A 21,545-nucleotide genomic window follows, 5' to 3' on the forward strand; every position below is an offset into this window, starting at 1 on the left:
GATGATCTGCTTCAGTCCCTTCTGAAGAAGGGCCGGAAAGACTGGTTTGGTTGACTTAAAGAGATTAAAAACTCCTACGTCCCATTTGACTCTATCGGGTCTGACGATTTCGACCGCTAGAGACCAATCATTCTCTCGTGGTCTATCTAGGTCCAAGGTTCTTTGTTGGATATCTTCCCTCGGATCTCCGCGGAAGCTCGGAAAGTTCGATTCCAGCAAGTGGATCAGGCATCGCTTCTCGGGCATCATTGTATTGTCATCAAGCTGAATGTCTTCCAGGACTGCGTCCTGATATCTGGCTAAGATCCTGCTGAGTCTAGCGGCTTCGGTATCCCCTCTACTGACTTGTAGACTCTTTTTCAGCTCTCTTCTTTAGACCTTGTCATAGAATTCCTGTAGGCTTTCTGAGTCTTTGATGAAAGTCCCAGTTAGCCTGGCGACCCGTGTTTCTGGCCCTGTTCAAGGCACGCCGTGCCGCGCTTCTGAGCTCCTGCAGTTGGGTTTAACCAAGAGATTTTCCCTGCATTTCTTACCGTCCTTTCGAGACAGTTGTTTTTGAAACTGTCGACGAGCGCTTTTTGCAGGTGCTCAACACACAGCTCGAGCTTCTGCGGGGTCCCGTGTCTTTTAAGAAATTCCTTAAGACCGACAGGCAAGTCCTCACGAAATAAGTCCCAATCTGTCTTTCTTAGGTTCCTCACTGTCACCATCCTCGCTTGTACCTTGGCCAATCTAAACATGATCTGTCTGTGATTCGACAGGGAGGGCTCATCGGAGACTCTCCATCCGGTCACCTGCACTAATGACCTAGAACAAACAGTTAGGTCCAGAACCTCCTTTTTTATCACAGTGACAAAGGTAGTCTCATTACTTCTATTGAGAATTTCCAGATCAGTAGACACTAGAAACTCCAATAGCCTCTTGCCTCTTCTGTTGGTATCCGCGCTCCTTCACATCATGTGATGCACATATTTGCATTGCACCCCAAGCTGGAGGGAAGCCGCTCCTTTCAACAGAACTCCACCAGGCGTATTACTGGATCCGATGGCAGTGAGTCATCCTCCCCATGCGAGAAGTAATTCGACGCCACTACCACCTTCCCTCTGGTTTGACTGAAATTGGTTGAGTGAAATTTTGGTATAAATTTTTGTTGCGTTAATTTTGCTGCTTAGTGTATTATTCATAAACCGTGTCTACTGTTTCTTTGGTCCTTATCTTGCCATAGAAACTAGCTAGCCCGTGAAGGGAAACGGAGTGTTACACACTATACGGAATAAAAAGTAAAAGTAATATTTTTTTATCATTTTTATCATTTATTGTTTCTGTAAACGTTTGTTTATTATAGATCTTGTTATATTATAGATCTTTGTAACGAATCTCCCGTCCGCCGGCATTACCGACCGCGCGCGGTCCGGCCGGACACCCGCCGGACCGCACAAACGGGCACCGGCTCGTCCTAATCGCCGCAATAAAAAGCGTCGAAACGAATCATCGTCTTTGCTCCGCGTATTTCCCCGCGCTCTTCCCAACCTCCACGGGAGGGGAGCGAGTGCGAGGAAACCCGAAGATCCACGAGGATCCCCGATCTTTCACCCGAGCGGATATAAAAAGCCGCTCCGGTGGAGCCTGCGACACTTCTCGCTCCGACCGTACGTCTTTTATTCCGTATACGCTGGATTCCGATCCCGACCAGAGTACGATTCTGAGAAGTTTCCTGCGACCGGCAATTAGGATAGAGTGTTCTCTGCCTTAACCGAGAGCTCTCGGTACCGCTTGCATTCTAAATCCTAGTTCGTCTCCGTAGCAGAGGGTAGAGCGTACTCCGCCTTCGCCGAGAGTTCTCGGCTACGGACTTTCCTTAATCGCCCGATCACCCGGCTCGAACACAACGGGAGTGGAGAGTTCTCCGTCTCTCTCGAGAGATCTCGAGATCGACCGGCGTTTCCTCGATCACCAGACGTACGTCAAAAATCACCGCGCAGCACAACACCCCGCGCTTCACGTCGCGTACCGCGCACCACCGATCTTAAGGCTCCGGGGCGATTACCGCCCGCCACACCGCTCGCCTCACCGCGCCACGAAACACCGCTTCACGCGCCAGGGCATTGCCCGCCGGCTCGTCGCCGCACACCGCGACCATCATCGAGCTAGCTACGCGTTCGACAGCGAACAGCTGTTTCGTCCCGCGACATACGAAATACACAGACACACATACACACACATCTTACCTGTAAATAGCCGCTCCGCCGAACGACACACGATACACACACCGACACACTTATACCATTGTAAATAGACTGTACATATCGAAGATCTCTTTAAATATATTATCTTTTATTCCGTATACCGAGTCTATTGTCTCAGGGACCTTCCTACACCCGATCCCGGCGAGCTAGTCCGCGTAGGAAATACGGTCCGTTATATCTTTATATTATATTATAGATCTGTACAATAAGTTAGTTTCTTCACTTTAATATAAAATTTAGTAAATTAATACAATACAACAAAAATTAACTATTTTTAAAATTTAAAATAAAATAACTTTTTTAATATAATATTACCAAGGAGACTATCACAGATAACATGTTATTCAAAATCGTGACATAAATGTTTTAAAAAAAGATAGATTAATTTAAAAAATATTTCTAAAAGACATCTTAAAGGCGTTTTTAAGGTAGACGTTTTATGTTCCAATTTGACATTGTGCGGTCAGGGTAATAATTAAATCTTAAGACTAGCAATAAAACTTATATAGAAATTAAAATTATATAGAACTGTGTACTTCAGCATTATATTAAAGTATCGAATGAGTTACCTATTAATTGGAGTCGTTATCGGAATTAAAATTTAAACAAATATAATAAAAATATCCAGTCCTTTTGTACAGGTCTTTTAATTTTGTACTAAGCTCAATTTTTCGTTTACATTCTAAAAAATAAATGATAAAGATCAACATTCTCAGTTTATTATTCAATATGTGGTTAGTTGTACCATGTCACAGTCAACTTCGACAATTTGTAAGTTTTAGTTCTAAAATTGAATATTCGAGATGGAATTAAAAAATGTACTAAATTCTTGATTTATATATTTTGTTTTATTTCAAATGGAAATTTTGGAGATTTATATATAACATTAATATATTATTATAACATCAATAATGACAATGGAAGATTAAAAAGTTATTAACCTGCAGTTTTTGTCCGCTATATGCATATACTTATGGCTCAACGTTGTTAGCATCACTAACGTACTATATACGGCGTGACAGCGGATATTATATTGAACATTTATCTTTTTTAGTATTGCTGTATCGTATGTAGATCAATACTTTAACTTTTTATGTGTAACAACTAACCCCGGTCTTTTCTACTTTGTGAAAAATATAAAAAATTCTTATAATTATATGTCTGGAAAAATAATTTTATAAGCGTAATTGTTCTTAATATATAATTTGTGATTATGCTTGCTCGTAGGTTGCATAATGTTACATCATGGAAATTATCGTCAAATGGAGATATTTTATTAGACAACTCGATGAATATGACTAAAGATGGAAATTCATTTATGAATTTATTGGATATTTATATACAACAGTCAGACCATCGTGACAGCGACGATACCGATATTGATGATTATGCTGACAGCGATAATTAACTTATCGATAAATATATTCGATATTGGAAGAAAAGGATAAGTTGCAGCAAAAGGAATGCATAAAAATTATTATTCAATAATAAGTTTGCTTTCGTTCTCTTTTGTCACAAACACGGAATGCTACAATACATCGTATACACTTCAGAACAAGCAGTTTCACAATCGGATCTTCTCTATTCGAATTAAATAATTGTCTTCTATTAACTGCTATTATCACCTTGAAAAGAAGACATCTTTCTTAATATCTTAATAACTGTTATATATAAATGCAAGACGTTTTAAGATATTTCTGCATATGAACAAGAACAATCTATGTCTGAAAAAGAGTGACGCTCATATTAGATTGATTGGATATTGCGCGCTTTCTTCATGAATTTGCACCTGATGATCACTTTGCTATAGGCTATATGACATAGTAATGTGTCATCGATGCCACTGAAATTGGATACATTTAAAGCCGGTAAGCTGGATGATTTTTTAGTTGTATTATAACGATAAAAAATCGACAACAATGCTAGTCATGCGCGTCAAGATAAATCACGTTAAATAGTTTTGTTGTAGCTGTTAATGTTATAATTTTTGCTAGTAATATGGCACTGCCATAGCGCTGTATTACATGAATACCTGAAATTTTGACAAATTTATTTATTCTAAATTTTGCAATTTCTATTCGAATATTATATAATGTAGTCATAAATACACGTAAACATTGTAAAGACGTATATTAATATAACTGTAATATTACATCAATATTACAATGAGATACAGATAAATATTGCTGGAATATTACAAAGATTTCATAATTATATTAAAATATCCGCCAAAATTAACCACAATATAACGATAGTATATTATATTATATTACTGTCATATATGTAATATATATTTATGTAATATATATTTATGTAATATATATTTATGTATTAATTAAATTATTTTAATATTTTTATATTACAAATATATTGCTATTGTGTTATTTTTATCTCGAAATTCAATTTGAGAGCTTCAGTGACATTATTTTATTATTTTATGATATTAGCATATAGGTAAGAAGTCTCATGATGCGTCTTTTATTCTATTCTGTAATTTTTTTATTATAAGAAATAGAACATTACTATGCCCAGCGTTGCAACATAATGCAAATATTATAGAAATATTACAGTGTGTTATATTGCGTTATATTTTACGCAATATAACGTAATATATAAATAACGTAATATACAGAGTGAGTATCCAATTGCTTGCAATATTACATCGCGATATATCACAATGCTATGTTTTTGTAAAATTTCCATAATATTTTATTGTAATTTATAATCTTAACTCTTACCGTATAAACATTATTTCTTAATCATCTTAATCGTGTAAATGAGGGTCATTTAAGTCCAATGTATTAAATTATAAGTTAAACGTAAAAAATCTAGAAAAAAATTATATAGCTTAAATAACTCTTCTATTTTTTTTGTAAATTCATTGAAAAAAAGTAGAGAAAAATAACTTCCTTGAAAAATTAACTAACAAAAAAACCTCGCGAACCCGAAAATTCTGATTTTAATGAAACTTGGCATAAATGTAGAGGGGGTAAATACATGAATTTAGAAATTAAAAGTTGGTGCTTATAAACGGTTTAAAGGGTTAAAACCACCCTTTAAAAATTTAGAGTTTTTGCCTTTTCTTGATATATCTCGTAAACTAAACAAAATATAAAAAAATATTTCATACAAAAGTTTTACAATATAAGTACTTCTAGTTAACTATGTTATTCATTTTTCCAAAAAAATTTTTTTTTTAAAACAAATTTTTTTTTCTTTGCAAAAAAAATTTTTTGGAAAAAATAAATAAAATAGTTAAATAGAGGTATTCATGCCGTAAAACTTTTGTACGAAACATTTTTTTATATTTTGTTTAGTTTACGAGATATACCGAGAAAAGATAAAAATATCTCAACCTTTGAAGGATAATTTTACTCTTTCAAACCGTTTATAAACCCAAACGGAAAATTTTCTGATTTTAATGAAACTTGGCATAAATGTAGAGGGGTAAATTTAGAAATGTTTTATTTTGGTTCAAAACCGGTTTGAAGGGGTGAAAGCACGCTTCAAAGTTGAGACATTTTTGCGTTTTCTCGATATATCTTGTAAACTAAACAAAATATTAAAAAATGTTTCGTACAAAAGTTTTACGGCATGAATACCTCTATTTAACTATTTTATTTATTTTTTCCAAAAAATTTTTTTTGTAAAGAAAAAAAATTTGTTTCTGAAAAAAAGTTTTTTGGGAAAAATAAATAACATTGTTAATTAGAGGTACTTATACTGTAAAACTTTTGTATGAAATATTTTTTAATATTTTGTTTAGTTTACGAGATATATCGAGAAAAGGCAAAAACTCTAAATTTTTGAAGGGTGGTTTTAACCCTTTAAACCGTTTATATGCACCAATTTATAATTTCTAAATTCATGTATTTACCCTCTCTACACTTATGTCAAGTTTCATTAAAATCAGAATTTTCGGGTTTGCGAGGTTCTCTTGTATGTCAATAATATAAGGTCGACTTTCTGGCAAATCCGTTTATTAAAAGTATTACAACGTTTCGACCATTGATTTCGGTCCTCTTCAGATAAAGGTACACTACTTGATTACAACATAACTACTATATAAATTTAGGCCAAATGAAATATGAAGAACGTTATGTCCCAAGTCTATGAACCATATACAGATATAAATTAAAATGAATAATAGTCAAATAATGAAACATAAAATACAGGAACAATTGTAAACTACGTATTTGACTATTATTTATTTTAATTTATATTTGTATATAATTCATGGAGTTGGGACATAACGTTCTTGATATTTCGTTTAGCCCGGATTTATAAAGTAGTTATATCGTAACCAAGTAGTATACTTTTACCTGAAGAGGTACCAAAATCAATGGTCGAAACATTGTAATACATTTAATAAACGGATTTGCCAGAAAGTCGACCTTATATCATTGACTTAAAATTAGTTAATTTTTATTTTACTGGCGACAAGAAGTATTCTTCTTTCTTTTGTTTGATAAATCTCTACGGCAGTCGATAAAAACATTTTTATGATTGAGATTGAATTTGTCGATAAAATAACATCTGTACTAATTACTTATTCAATTTTGCTATACATTAATTAAACTGCATCAAAATTTTTTTTAATTATCCCAGCTAACCATTTGCTGCCAAATTGTCAGCAGACTGCTAAAAATTTCTTGCGGAATCAGGTTGCCAAAACCATGGCCTACTGTGTCCTCGAGTGCGCCCAAATTGCAAGCAAAAATTGTTATCAAATCCTGATATCAAATTGGGTGCAACACCAGAGCAGATCTGTCACTAGCAATACAATGACAGATTCACGCAGCAAATTGAGAACAGATGTTGCAACGTAAACTCACAGCAGATTTCCGCCAAATATGCAACAGATCTGTATTCATAAATGATGACAGATTGGCGACAGATTTGTCGAATCTTTTCATTTCTTCTTTCATCACAGTTATAATTTTATTTACGAATCGATGTAAGCAATCTCCTGAGAAGATTTATTAATTCAGGAGTAAAAACAGATTAAATAATTTACCCAACCCTCTCCTTAGCATCTAATATTTCCTATAGGAGGGCCTCAATTAACCTATCTATTTTCTCCCTTTATATCGCAGGTATATAATCTATTCTAGGTGCAATTAATTTCATTAAATTTCTTTGTAGTTAAATCTCACTCCCAAAAAAATAAAAATACTACCAGTTCTGTATCATAAAAGTATAATGTGACGGTCTTCCGTCACATCGGACTCCTCCGCAGGTGCAGCGAAGGAAGATAATTTTTGCTTACCTTAGTCACGTTGCGAGTGGTCCTTATGTAGCGAGTTGACTGCATTTTACTCTCGAGAAAGTAAGCCGCCTATCGACGGTGCCGCACTTTTTATTGCCAATTTGACATTTTGACAGATCTGCTGCATTTCTGGTATCAATCTGTCGCGTACTTTGACACACAAATGTTGTTGCATTTCTACAGGCAATTTGCTGACATTGTTTTCACTTTGGTGTTTGTCGTCAATCTGTTATCAATACTTTCAATAAATCTGCTCGCAGTTCACTATTATTTTGTCATGTATTCTGATGACAGACGTTGCTAAATATTTGCTGAATATCTGCTAATAGTGTTTGCAATGACAAGATATGTTTCTCATTTGTCGCCTTTTTGGCAACAGAATTTGTTGCCAACATTTGTCACAGCAGAAATGGTTATAGGGGATAAAGATGAGAGGAAAAGAAATTACTATAAAGATTTTTTTATTATTATTATTACTGGAGATTTTTCATATCAACCAAATAAATGTAAAGACAGTTAACCTTCTGGAAAAATATTATTAATTATGCGAAGAAAATGTTAAAACTGATTGTGTACAATATTGAATACAAATAAATTTTTAAATTTCTAATAACACAGGCACACCAAAAAAGTGGTTGGTCCGGCGAATCAGACTAGTCAATCTTTATGTATTTTGACCCGCTGAATCCAAATCCAAGGTCAGAATTGCTGAATTGGCTCATTTTTTCTAACCTCAAAAAAATTTTTTTTTAATGTTGGTCCGGCGGACCAGATTAGTTTATCCTTATGTATTTTGACTCGCTGAATCCAAATTCAAGGTCGGAATTGCTAAATTGGCTCATTTTTTTTTAACCTCCAAAAACACCTTGTAAAAGCAGTTTAGGTCACAAATGTATAATCCGGAGCATGCAACTTTGCATAACCACATTATCCGGGGAAAATTCAATACGTATGACAAATCTGACCTTCTGTGAATAATAAAGCTTAGAAAATTCACTCCCTTTTTCTATTATATATAACTCTTCTATTCTCGAAGGTTTGGACTAATGAACAAACTGAAACTTGGATATTACAAGTCTAATCAGTGGAGACTATTCATCGATTCTTCTAAAAGAAGCTTAAAAACAGTGTTGCTGCACAATATTAATGTATGTCTCCATTCCTGTAGCGCACTCGGTAGTGATAAAAGAACAGTACACAAATCTGAAAAGAGTTCTTGAAAAAATTAAATACACAGAACATGGATGGCAAAGGACCCCGCACACATCTTATGGAAAAGTGTTTCCGGTCAAATTGGCTGAAAGTGAGATATAATGTACTCCATGACGCGCTGATCAAATATGTCCATAGGACCAGGGTCTGAAAATCTCTACATTTTGATATACGGAGCTTTGAATGTTGAAAATATGGCATTTTTTATTATCGTGTCTTGTAGATCATTGGGTTCCTTGATGCGGTGGGCCGTACTATAGCTAACATACATGTATATACACTATATATAGTGTGTATATACATGTATATATGTATATAGTGTATATACATGTAGTGTATAGTACTGTAGTATAGTGTATAGTACATATATACATGTATATATGTATATAGTGTATAGTACTGTATATAGTGTATATACATGTATGTTAGCTATAGTACGGCTCACCGCATCAAGGAACCCAATCATCTACAAGACACGATAATAAAAAATGCCATATTTTCAACATTCAAAGCTCCGTATATCAAAATGTAAAGATTTTCAGACCCTGGTCCTATGGACATATTTGATCAGCACGTCATGGAGTACATTATATCTCACTTTCAGCCAATTTGACCGGGAACACTTTTCCATAAGATGTGTGCGGGGTCCTGTGTGGGGATCTAAAAATTCTCATCATTATTGGGCCAACAATCAGATTATACAAAAAATCCGTGCTTCCTATGTGAATGGGATAGTAGAGATCGAACGAATTTATTACATAAGAAAAGAATGGCCGACAAGAATGTCTTTGCAACCTGAATCTAAAAAAATTAATAAACTGTTAGTTGAACCTTCAAAAGTTTTTCTTTTTCCACCTCTTTATATCAAATTGGGACTCATGAAACAATGGGTGAAAATTCTGAATAAAAAAGGTGAATGCTACCAGTATTTACAAGAAAAATTTTCCAACGTCTCTGATGCAAAATTGTGGGAAGGAATTTTTGATGGACCTCAAATACGCAAAATGTTGAGAGACAACAATTTTTATCACCAAAATGAATAAAGACGTAAGAGCAGTATAGCTGAGTTTCAAAGCTGTCACAGAAAATTTTCTAGGAAACCACAAAAGTCAAGATTACAGAAAAAGGGTAGTAGAAATGATGGAGAACTATAAAAAAACTACGTTGCTTAATGAATCTTAAGTTGTATTTCTTGGACTTTCACATCGACTACTTCCCAAAAAATCTAGGTGATTATAGGGAAGAACAGGGAGAAAGATTTTATCAGGATGTCAAGGAGATGGAGCATCGATATTAGGCAAGTGGGATGTGAACATGACGGCTGATTTCTGCTGGACACTCAAACGAGATGTCTCTGTGAAAGGGAAGAACCGTAAGAAAAAGCTATTGCGCAGAACTTTCGAGAATAAAAGAGTTAAATATAATAGAAAAAGAGCGTGAATTTTCTACGCTATTCATTCACAGAAATTCAGACTTGTGATACGTATTGAATTTTCCCCGAGTAATGTGGTTACGCAAGCCCGCACGCTCGGGATTATACATTTGTGAACCAAACTGCTTTTAGAAGGGGTTTTTTAAGGTTAAGAAAAAATGAGCCAATTCAGCAATTCTGACCTTAAATTAAGATTTAGCGGGTCAAAATACATAAGGATAACTAATCTAGTCCGCCGAACCAACACTAAAAAAAAAAAATTTTTTTTGAGGTTAGAAAAAAATGAACTAAATCAGCAATTCTTACTTTGGATTTGGATTCAGCGGATTAAAATACATAAGGATAGACTAGTCTGGTCTGCCGGACCAACATTTTAAAGAAAATTTTTTTGAGGTTATAAAATGCGAGCTAACTTTGCAATTTTGACCATGGATTCGGATTCAGCGGGTCAAAATACATAAAGATTGCTTAGTCTAGTCCGCCGTACCAACTACTTTTTTTGTGTGTGCCTGTGTAATTTTTTGCAAGTTTAATAATATTTTTTATAAGAAAAAGAATGTTGATGTCGATACATAGTACATATATATTAAAGTTTTAATAAAAACGTTTTTGAATAATTTTTAATAAATAACAATTTTATTATGACTAGAACAACACAAGCGCGCGCTACGCGCGCGCCATTTGTCCAATACTTATTATGTAATGGTTCTTTTTTTCCTTTTTCCTTCTTAATTTTTGTTAATACATATTAATAGTATAAAAAAGTAATCTGAAGAAATGGAAACAGATATTTAAAATTGGTATATAAATTTGTATATTCTTTTTAACTTTAAAACTATAATAAATAAATAAATAACCCAGTGAACACATTTTATAGCGGCAATATAACATGGAAGTTACAAGTAATTTAACATTGTTATTCTTGTGATATGTAGGTACTATATGACATGGAAATAACCTGTTACGTAATATTTGTTATACGCAAGTGATATAGCTGTTATACATCGTTTTGGCGTTACAGTTATTCAACAAAAATTGTATAAAATAACATAACACGTTCGTATCAATGTTATTACGGAACGATGCGTCGTAGTTGACTCAGAAATCAGACATAACATATCCTGAATGACAGATCTATTTAATAATAAAAAAAATTATTATAAAGATAATGTTTTCAAAAATAACGGTTTGTCTACAATTACTGCGCACAAAAAATGCACATAATCGAAATTCATCATGTGCTGAACAAAAACGGAATAATAAATGTATACTATTCAATTTTTCTTAGAATTACGATTTATATAGTTAACCATCTAATTAATCATTTGAACGCTTCAAAGATTAGTGCTAAATAGATCGCAATTTCCATCAAATTATTAAGGTTATGGAAAAAGATAAATTTAACAATGAAATTAATAAGTAAATAAATTAATGCTATTTATTTTTAATATGTTTTGCAAAATTGAATTGCTTTTATAAAAAATAATATAGTTGCGTCAGTTTATAACATTTAAGTATATGTAGTCAATAACAAGTATTCATATCGATGAGTCAAATTGGCGTAGCAGGTAGAGTACAAGGTTCGTCATCCTAAGGTCCCGGGTTCAAACCTGGTAGCGGCAAGTAAGAATAAAATAAAAAATTACATAATTTAAATTTAATTAATTAATAAAAATTTATTCTAAATATAGTATATGCTGTTGATAAAAATAATTTTTAAAAAATAAAATTTTTATTTTATTTTATTTTTCTTTGTAACTGTTGTGTAACGGTTAGATAACATGTAATTATAACATGTTATATTGCTGAGTCGGAAATTGTAACTTACATGTAAGTTACGTGTAATTTCAGAGTAATGTAACTTGTTATATTCGGCTACATTGCTGTTACACTGCTGCTATATTACTGTGTTCACTGGGAATGTATTATAATATTATAATATAAAATTTTTTTAAATATATAATATATATAAAATTTTACATAAAAAGTGGGATATAAACACAATATTTTATAAATTAAACATAAAATGAAAGAATTTAAAATAAAATGTAATGAAAAAAAACTGAATAAATGATCAATTGAATAGAAGGTAGAAGAGTCAAAATGTAGTAAACGGTCTTCTATTTAATTTATTACTTTTTTATAATATTTTAAATATTTGTGTTTATATTTTTTTTATGAAGAAAATTTAAAAATATAATGTATATATGTTAATATATGTACTTATAGTTTTTCGAGCATTTACATAAATTATTTGATAATAAATTTAATCAAATAAAAATATAGTGAAAAAGTAAATAATAAACAATTGCAAATTTATATACAATTTGCAATTGTTTTGTAATTTACAAAAGCAATGCATTTTTTGTTATTTAATTAAGAAATAATTTTTGAAAAACTAATAAATAAATACGAGCACATTTGTATAAATTAGTAACATTAATAATAATGTTAAAACTGATTAATACAAAAAAAGTTTAAAACGTTATACAATATGTATATGTATTCAAAAGTTTTCAACAAAAATTTTCAAAATGATACTTATAGTACTATTTTCTTTATGGGGACTTCCGTTTCCAGGGCCAAGTGAGTTAGACGTATGTAGTGTGCCGATAGTTTTCAGAGATTAAGGGGTGGAAGAGACTATAGAGAGGATAGGATTGGGGGGTGTGGCTGACAGAAAGTAAGTGAAGTGGGTGGAAAAAGTAGAGTGGGAGAAGGAAAAGTGCAAGGAAAGATTAATACTTTGAAGAATATTACTTGGGTGAGTAGGTAAACAACAGATTAGAGACAAGGAGTAGATAGATTTGAAACGTGCGAGCGAGTTAGTAGGGAGCACCGCCTGGAGGTCTAACGGGGAAGTAGAGGATAGATGAGGAGTTTAGAAGAGGCGACAGTCAAAATAGAGAAATGGAGAGAGGAAAAGTGATAAATCGATAGAAAAAAAGTAGTAGGGAAAATAAGAGGGTAGCGAGATCACCTCCAGAAAGGAAGGAGGATGAATCAGATAGAAAGTTGAGATAGTGGAAAGATGAGATAGTAGAGAGTGTAAAAATTATAAGGGCGGAAATAAAAGAGGAGTTGAAGGAGATTGTATTGATTAAGGCGATAAGAGTGGGGTTGATAGAGAGGGTTGGAAACTTTATTAAGGAAGATAAAAAACAAAGTTAGAATAGATAAAGAGATGGAGGAGGAGTTTTGGACGAGGAGAGGAGTGAGACAGGGATGTCCGTTAAATCCGCTATTTTTTGACATTTTGATAGCAGACCTAGAGGAAACTATGGGGAGAGTTAAGTGGGGGGTGTGAGGTAAGGAGGAAGGAGAGTGTACACGTTAGCATACGCGGATAATCTGGTTGTAATAGCGGAGGAAAAAGACCAGATGAGGAGTATGATATTTCTATTATATTCTTTTCGGCTGGAAACGTACTTAAATAAAAAGAACTTAGTATTAAACGCAGGCAAATTGAAGGTAATGAGATTTAAAAAGATAAGAAGTAAAGAAAATAGAAAAAGCTGATGGTGGAGAGGGAGGAGAAGTGAAGAAGCACAGCTATCTGGGATATGTGATGCAAAAAACAGGGAACAAAAAGCGCAGATAAGAGATAGAGTAATGAGAACGTCGGCTGTGATGGGTCAGGTGGGAGATTGGGAAGAGAAGATATGGAAAGGACTGGGGGAAGAGGCTATGGCTATTCAACAGGTTAGTATGGACGGTTGTGGAGTTGAGATATGGGACTGGAAAGAGAGATAGTATAAAGAGGTTGGAGGAAAGGTTTTTAAGGTGGGTGTCAGAACTGGATTGGAGTACACCGGAGTATATACTTAGAGAGGAGATACAGAGGACTAAATTGAGAGGTAGAACAGGAAAAAGAGTGTGGGCATTTGAAAAGCGATTAGAAGAGGGGAGTATAGTGGGTTGGCAAGAAGATGCTTAGAGAAAATAAAAATGAAAGTAGAATTGGCAAGGTAGGGTAGGTGTAAAAAAGAAAGAAGGGATTACTTTCAGCATAGAGGGTGGAAACTAAAGAAAATAGATGGGGAAAAAGGAGTGGTAGGATTTGGGGTTATTTTTAGTAAGGATAGACAGATACAGAAAGAAAAAAGGTGGGAGAGATTCGGAATATAATAAATGGTATAAGTGGGTGAAGGGGAGCATTCCAGATGCGCACAGTAATAAACGGACACAGCAGGCTGAGTGAAACGGACACAGTAACAAACGGACACAGTGCGAAACGGACACAGTGTGAAACGGACACAGACCAAATATGCACAGACCAAACGGATACAATGTGAAACGGACACAGACCAAATGCGCACAGACCAAACGGACACAATGTGAAACGGACACAGATCAAATGCGCACAGACCAAACGGGCACAGTAACAAACGGACACAGTACACAGTGCGAAACGGACACAGTAACAAACGGACACAGTGCGAAACGGACACAGACCAAATGCGCACAGACCAAACGGACACAGTAACAAATACGTACAGACCAAATGCGCACGAACTTACCACATGGGTTACAACTTCTCAGGGCACCCTTACCGACGGGGTGGGTGCGGCAGTGGGGGCGATGCTCCCCTTGTACTTTTCCGTGTGTGTGTGTGTGTGTGTGTGTGTGTGCGTGCGTGTGCGCGTGCGCGCGCGCGCAAAGCATTCTCTGCACCACATGGGTTTGTGACTGTGTCCGTTTCGCACTGTGCGCATTTGATTTGTGCGCATTTGGTCCGTACGCATTTGGTCCGTGTGCATTTGGTTTGTGCGCATTTGGTCTGTGTCTGTTTCGCGCTGTGTTTGTTTGTTACTGTGTCTGTTTCACATTGTGTCCGTTTGTTACTGTGTCCGTTTAGTTTGTGTCCGTTTGTTACTGTGTCCATTTCACTCAGCCTGCTGTGTCCGTTTATTACTGTGCGCATCTGGGACTCACTCGGGTGAAGCAGGAAGGGGTGCCTGGGTACTTAAAAAAAGAGTAGAGAGAGAGTAGGTGAAATAGTGTTATGAAGTTTAAGTTAAGTAATAGAAGGAGAGGGAATAGATATTGGGAAAATAAAGATGAGAAAATTTGTAGATTATGTGGAGGCCTAAGAACATGTGTGGGAGGAGTGAGTAGAAATTGCGGTAGAGGTAATGAAAGCTGGTAGGAAGTAGTGAATAGGATTTTGGAGGCGGAAGGAGAGGAGGAAAGTTTACTGAGAGAGTTGGAGAGGGTGTCAGAAGGGAGGGAGAGACGGGAAAAGGACGTTGGAAGGGAAGGAGAAAGGATGGAATAATTAAAGTAGAGAAAACGGAAGTCCCTAGAACGGCAGTGTGTGTGCGTGCGTGCGTGCGTGCGTGCGTGTGTAGAAGGCGGGGTGTGGAGGCAATAGCGTGTGCCGAAGCATCAGCGATATTGATTTTTTTAGTTGGTTTTGGGTTGATGTGTAAGCATTTGTTTTTATAAGAGATTGTAAACCTTGAGGAAATGCAATAAAGAATTTATACTATTTTCTTTATTTAAACAATTTTGTTATAAGTAAAACCGATAAGATAAAAATTACCTGTTTTAAATAAAAAAACCAAAATTATGTTAATGCACAATACGAATATTTCTTTAAACACTGTTCTTTTTAAAAGTTTAATTGAAATACACGCGTGGAATTTATTTTTAAGAATGCCGAAAATTAATTATTTTTATTAATTCTACAAGAAAATAGTTAAAATAGTAATATAATATGATAGTAATGTAAGAAAATAATATAATATAATATAATATAATATGATAGTATATAATATAATATAATATAATATGATAGTATATAATATAATATAATATAATATGATAGTATATAATATAATATAATATAATATAATATAATATAATATAATATGATAAAATAATATAATATAATATGATAGTAATGTAAGAAAAATATACGTATATTTATCATATTATACATTTATATAAATAAATAACAATAATTTAAATTTATGATAAAGATAATTAACCCATTTTTGCCTAACCGTCAATTTTTGGACACTTGCATATCTTGGCCAGACCTCATGAGAAAGAAATCCCATAAATACGTTTCTAGTGGTAAAAAGGATGTTTTTATTTCTGACATTAGTTTTAACACACAACCCTCAGAAAAATTAATATGGCGGCTCTAATGGGATTGAAAGTAAATCTGTTTTCTCAATATTGCAATCGTAATTCTTATTGACAAAATCTTTTTTTTGAATCTGAAAAACTACAAGATGACATCATGAAACATCTTTTACATTTTTATCCCTCTTCACTTCCATCCATAATCCTTATGTGATTCTATTCCCAAACAAGGGATGAAGATGGAATTCAAATTGAAATCCGAAACGAGCATTTTCGAAAATGTCGAGAAGCAAAACGGCACAATTTCGTTATTTTTTCCGATACTTTAACCCTCGTTCTGATACTTCAAACCCCATCCTCTAAATAGGTATAGTATCAGAAGAAATAACAAAATTGTGCCGTTTTTATTCTCGAGATTTTCGAAGATGCTCGTTTCAGATTTCAATTCGAATTCGATTTTCATCCCTTATTTAAGAGTGGAATAAAAAAAATTAGAGGTGGGGAGTGAAAAGAAGTAAAAATGTAAAAAATGTTTCACGATCACTGTATTTGTATTTTTGTATTTGTATTTGTCTTGTATTTTTTCAGACTCAAAAAAAATTTTGTCAACAAAAATTACGATTGCAATATTGAGAAAACAGTCGGATTCATTTTCATCCCCATTAGAGCCGCCATATTAATCTTTCGGGGTTGTGCGTTAAAACTAATGTCAGAAATAGAAAGAGCAACTTTTTTTAACACTAGAAATATATTTATGAGATTTCTTTCTCGTGAGGTCTGGCCAAAATACGCAAGTGTCCAGAAATAGACGGTGGGCGGAAACGGGTTAAGATAAAAAGTAAAAAAAAATTTGAAATATTACATGTATACGTTAAAGCAAAAAAGAAAATAAAATTAAAAGCAAAAAGAGGGAAATTAAAGAAAATAAAAAGAAATTAAAATATTTATATATTACAATACGCATAAATATAAATATTATAAAAAATGTTCTTAAAATATATATATTATTCATTTTTCTTAAGAAAATTATATGAACGGCTGCAGTTTATTTGATATTTCTTCTTTTAAAAGAAAAGAAAAATGCTTTGAAGCGTCAAGTAGTGTCAAGTATTATCTTATTTTAATTTGATGTCAATTTGAAAAAATAAAGATAAAATAAAGATAAAGATAACATGCTTTTAGACAAAAAATTTAATTTATTTTGAAACACTATTAAAATGCTATAAAAAATTATGTTTTAAAAAACACAATATATTCTTAACCTCAATATTTATGGAATTTACTTCTTAATTTATTACAACTATTATAATTAAAATAATAGTCTTTACAGTCACCAATCAAGATTGAAGATAATTAAAACTCCTTTAGTAGTCAACGAACTGGCCAATTTATTATTCTTCTAACAGCACAACGTTTCGACCTTAATTCAGGTTCTTATCAAGTGCGAAAATCTGAAAGATTTAAATTAGAGTTTCAGAAAACATCGCAAGCTCCTGAGTTCGTACCAGCAAATTCACTCCTTTGCTATAAAATATATATGATTAAATGTATAAATTTCCGAAGGTTTAAGAGAAAATTTAACAATACGGAATGAAAGTCAAACTGCAAGAACTTACTCGTTTCCTTTATTCTGGATATTCTTATAAATAGGCAGTTTTTTAACGCCGTACATTTCGTCAATTTGTATGTTACATTGAGTGTTATGATATGTCTGTACACTATCGCAGTTAAATTTGAACATTGGAGACAACAATAAAAACAAAACGTTATGATTCTATCACACCGATACAATATTTAAGTCGAGTTTATAATGCTGTTGTATATATCACTCAAATTTTCTGTATTTTTTTTGCAGATTAATTGCTGATTCTTTTTTATAAAAAACATTCAAGCGATCTCTTTTTTTCCGAATGTAGAATTAATGGTGTTTTCTATTTAAAGTTGTGGTTATGCTCGACGCGGTGCTTACTAATCGCCGAGAAATTACTTTCATGCTTTTTTATATCATTAATGTGTTCTTTAATACGGGTGCCTAAATGCCGTTTTGTTTGTCCTATGTACCTTGCTTCGCAATCCATGCAATCAATACGATACACTATTTCTTTTCTGCTATTGTTTTTCATTTTATCTTTCCCTCTTTTGATCAAGCAGTTCAATTTTTGGGGGATAGTAAAGACAGTGTTTAAATCTAATTTATCTAATCCAGCTTATGCCCTCACTAAAACCTTTTACATAAGGTAGCGTAATACATTTTGTAAGATCAAACCTACCTTCTTTGTCAATATCTGCTGGTTTATTCTCATGTTTACTTAATTCAATTATTCTTCTATTTACAAATTTTTCAATTATTTTCAGGGGAAAACTTTTGTTTACTAAAATATCTTTGACAATTTTTAAATTATTTTTGTGGAACCTATTGTTCGATAGCAAAATTGCTCGATCTACTAAGTTTGTGATGATATTGATCTTATATTTAAAGGTATGTCTAAAGTAAATGTATATCTACCAGAAAAGGTAGGTTTGCGATATCAATTAGTAATTAACTTGTTGTCATCTCTAATTACCATGGCATCTAAAAATGCAATGCCGTCGTGAAATTCAAGTTCATAAGTGAACTGTAACCGTGAGTGGTAACTATTAAAAATATTCAGAACGTGTTCTACTTGACCCTTTGAAATTTATGAAAATATCGTCTACATATCGTCTCTAGATCGTCCATCACCAAATCTGCCAAGATTGGAGAGAGAGGAGACCCCATCGGGCTGCCGAAGACTTGCTCATAATACTCTCGAAATAAAAGTTAGTAGAATTAAGAATCAATTCGATGCCCCCAAAAACTGAGATAAATCCATCTTCGTGTTTCCTGATATTTTTTTCTCATCGTTTACTTATGGAATCCATTACTAATTCTTTTGGGATATTAGTGAAAAGTGACATCACATCAAAGGACACCAACACCTCATCAGTTGCAATTTTTGTATTTTTAATAACTTCCACAAAACTCTAACTGTCCCGGATGTGAGAAGCTGGTTTCGATACTGACTGTTTTAAAATATCATGCAAAAAACGTGCTACCTTATAGCAAGAGCTGCCTATAGACAATATAATTAATCTAACAGGAAAGTCAGTCTTATGTATCTTTGGCAAACCGTAACAACAAGGGAGATTCTCGTCGCAAAAATTGATACGTTTGCGTGTCAATGATGCCTCTATTACACCACATTTTAACTAAATCATTGATTCTATTTGTTATTTTGTTTATTGGATTTTTAGATAGTTTTTTGTACATGGAAGTATTATTTAATTAATAAATCATTTACTTTTTTACTATCTTTTATTTTACTCATTAGGACAGTAACTTAGCCCTTATCTGCTTTTGTAACTAAAATATGGTTTTGACGCAAGTATCTTTCACATTTATTATAATTAAAATAATGTTTGATAATAACAAATATTATATAATAATGAAAAATTTACTTGTGTTAAATATTTTATTTAATATTTGTTCACAAAAAAGAAATGGGAAAATGATTATTCTATCTCTCACACTATCTTGAATATACGATTAAAATTGAATTTAGTATATTAATGCTATTATTGAAATTTATAAAAATAAAAAAATATGTAAAATAAGAATTAAAATGCACTTCTATTGAGTTTCAATTAAATTTTTAACTGATTATTTATTAATAGAACTGTTTATATTAAAAATAAATAGTAAATTTCTTATAACTATGTATATGCTATATTTCGATATTCATTGCCATTACTAAAATATATAATACATAGTATGATGTAAATGATGTAAATTACACTTTTTTATTATTATTAACAGTAAATAAATATCGAAATAGTCATATAAAACATAAATCATAAATGTACATGTTGAAAACAAATCTTTGACCACATATGATTGTTATTTATAATAGAATAAAAATATAAAACTTGATAAAACAAAAAAAGATTGAAAATTTCCAATTTGGCGCCATATTGGATATTAAATTTTTCAAAAAATGTCAGACAGTATTTAAAAATAGACCTTTTTAAGTTATAATTTGCGCACTTGCTGATTTTTTTAAACTGAAATATATTTTGGGCAGAAGAGGGGGGTCTTTGTTTTACAGAGAACGCCCTATATATACATACATACATATATAACTGTAAAATATATGTTTTTTTAAATATAATATTATATTAATATTTATATTAAAAACTTTATTGCCTAATATTATGTTTTTTTCTTTTCCCCCCTCTCTTTCTTTCTCTTTTTCTCTTTGGAATGGAGTAGTCGTGTCTCCGTTTTTATAGTGTCTTTTGAGAAGAAAATAGATCAGGAGAAGAGTAGAAAATTGGTGTTGAGATAGTTGCACAAACCAATGGTAACAAGAATTGTTTTCTAGCCGAGAAATGCAGATTTGTGAATAATTAAGGTACATTACTAATCATTTGTGTCGCCGAGGTTATGATAAGCAAGCATTGACGTGGATGGAATCTGCTGATGTAGCGAATTTGACAGCGGCGAAACGCAGGTAAGTTATGGAAGAGGATACCAAATGTCGACGTTCGACATGCAAGAAGGCTATTAAAACTAAAGTATTATTTAGGCTGTGTTAGTAAACACAAAATTTATGATAGAAATAATGAACTGGTACCGTGTCAGGGTTTCTTTGCAAAATTTGTGATAGATAATGAAAATCAAAAAATAAAGAAAATGGCAGGTAGTAACAGAGATAGGCTCGGATCGACAGGAGCATCTAGAAGACCAAGTACAAGTATAAATCTAAAAATAGATTGGCTTATGAGAACAATAAAAAAAAGACGAGACTATATGTAAGAAAGAAATTAAAATGATGATAAAGAAAATTATCTTCTTATCAACTTGAATTAAAGAATATAAAAGATGAGCTATAACAAGCAAGAAGGATGTTGTTTACTGGACCTAGTAATTCATCAAGAGGAGCACAGAAGAGTTATAGTGAAATGGTTACAGAAAAGAAGAAGCAAAATGTTATAATTGTTAAACCTAAGGTTCAGCAAGAAAATGTTGATATGGCAATATTAATAAAAAAGAAAGTAGATATAAAGAATACAGAAATGAGAGTAACGAAAACAAAGAAAGGAAATAATGGTACAATTATCCTGGGATGTGAAACTAGAAAAGAAATGGCAAAATTGAAAATTACAGCACAAAACAAGCTGGGTAATACCTTTAAAGTTACTGAGTCACTACAGATGAAGCCGTAATTAAAAATTGTTTATATTGACGAAGAAGAATGAAACCTGAATGATGAAC

At 32.9% G+C, this 21,545-nt stretch overlaps 1 protein-coding gene across 15 annotated transcripts in view; it reads left to right on the forward strand.

Annotated features, from left to right (window-relative positions):
* LOC105839109 (serine/threonine-protein phosphatase 2A regulatory subunit B'' subunit alpha) overlaps positions 1-21,545 on the forward strand; it is a 310,192-nt gene that overhangs the window by 251,302 nt on the left and 37,345 nt on the right. For 8 of the 15 annotated variants that reach the window (XR_004963295.1, XR_004963294.1, XR_004963290.1 and 5 more), the window contains one exon: positions 3,474-4,114. The exons of 2 other annotated variants lie outside the window; for them this stretch is intronic. Coding sequence is in view for 1 of the 13 variants with exons in the window: in XM_012685169.3 (XP_012540623.1) it covers positions 3,474-3,654 (181 nt within the window). In the remaining 12 variants the exon portion in view is untranslated. Of the gene's footprint in view, positions 1-3,473; positions 5,086-21,545 lie in introns of those variants that run through there. 5 more of the 15 variants (XR_003626741.2, XR_004963299.1, XM_012685169.3 and 2 more) reach the window with 5 other exon arrangements.

Source organism: Monomorium pharaonis, chromosome 5, assembly GCF_013373865.1.
Source record: "Monomorium pharaonis isolate MP-MQ-018 chromosome 5, ASM1337386v2, whole genome shotgun sequence".
NCBI lineage: Eukaryota > Metazoa > Arthropoda > Insecta > Hymenoptera > Formicidae > Monomorium > Monomorium pharaonis.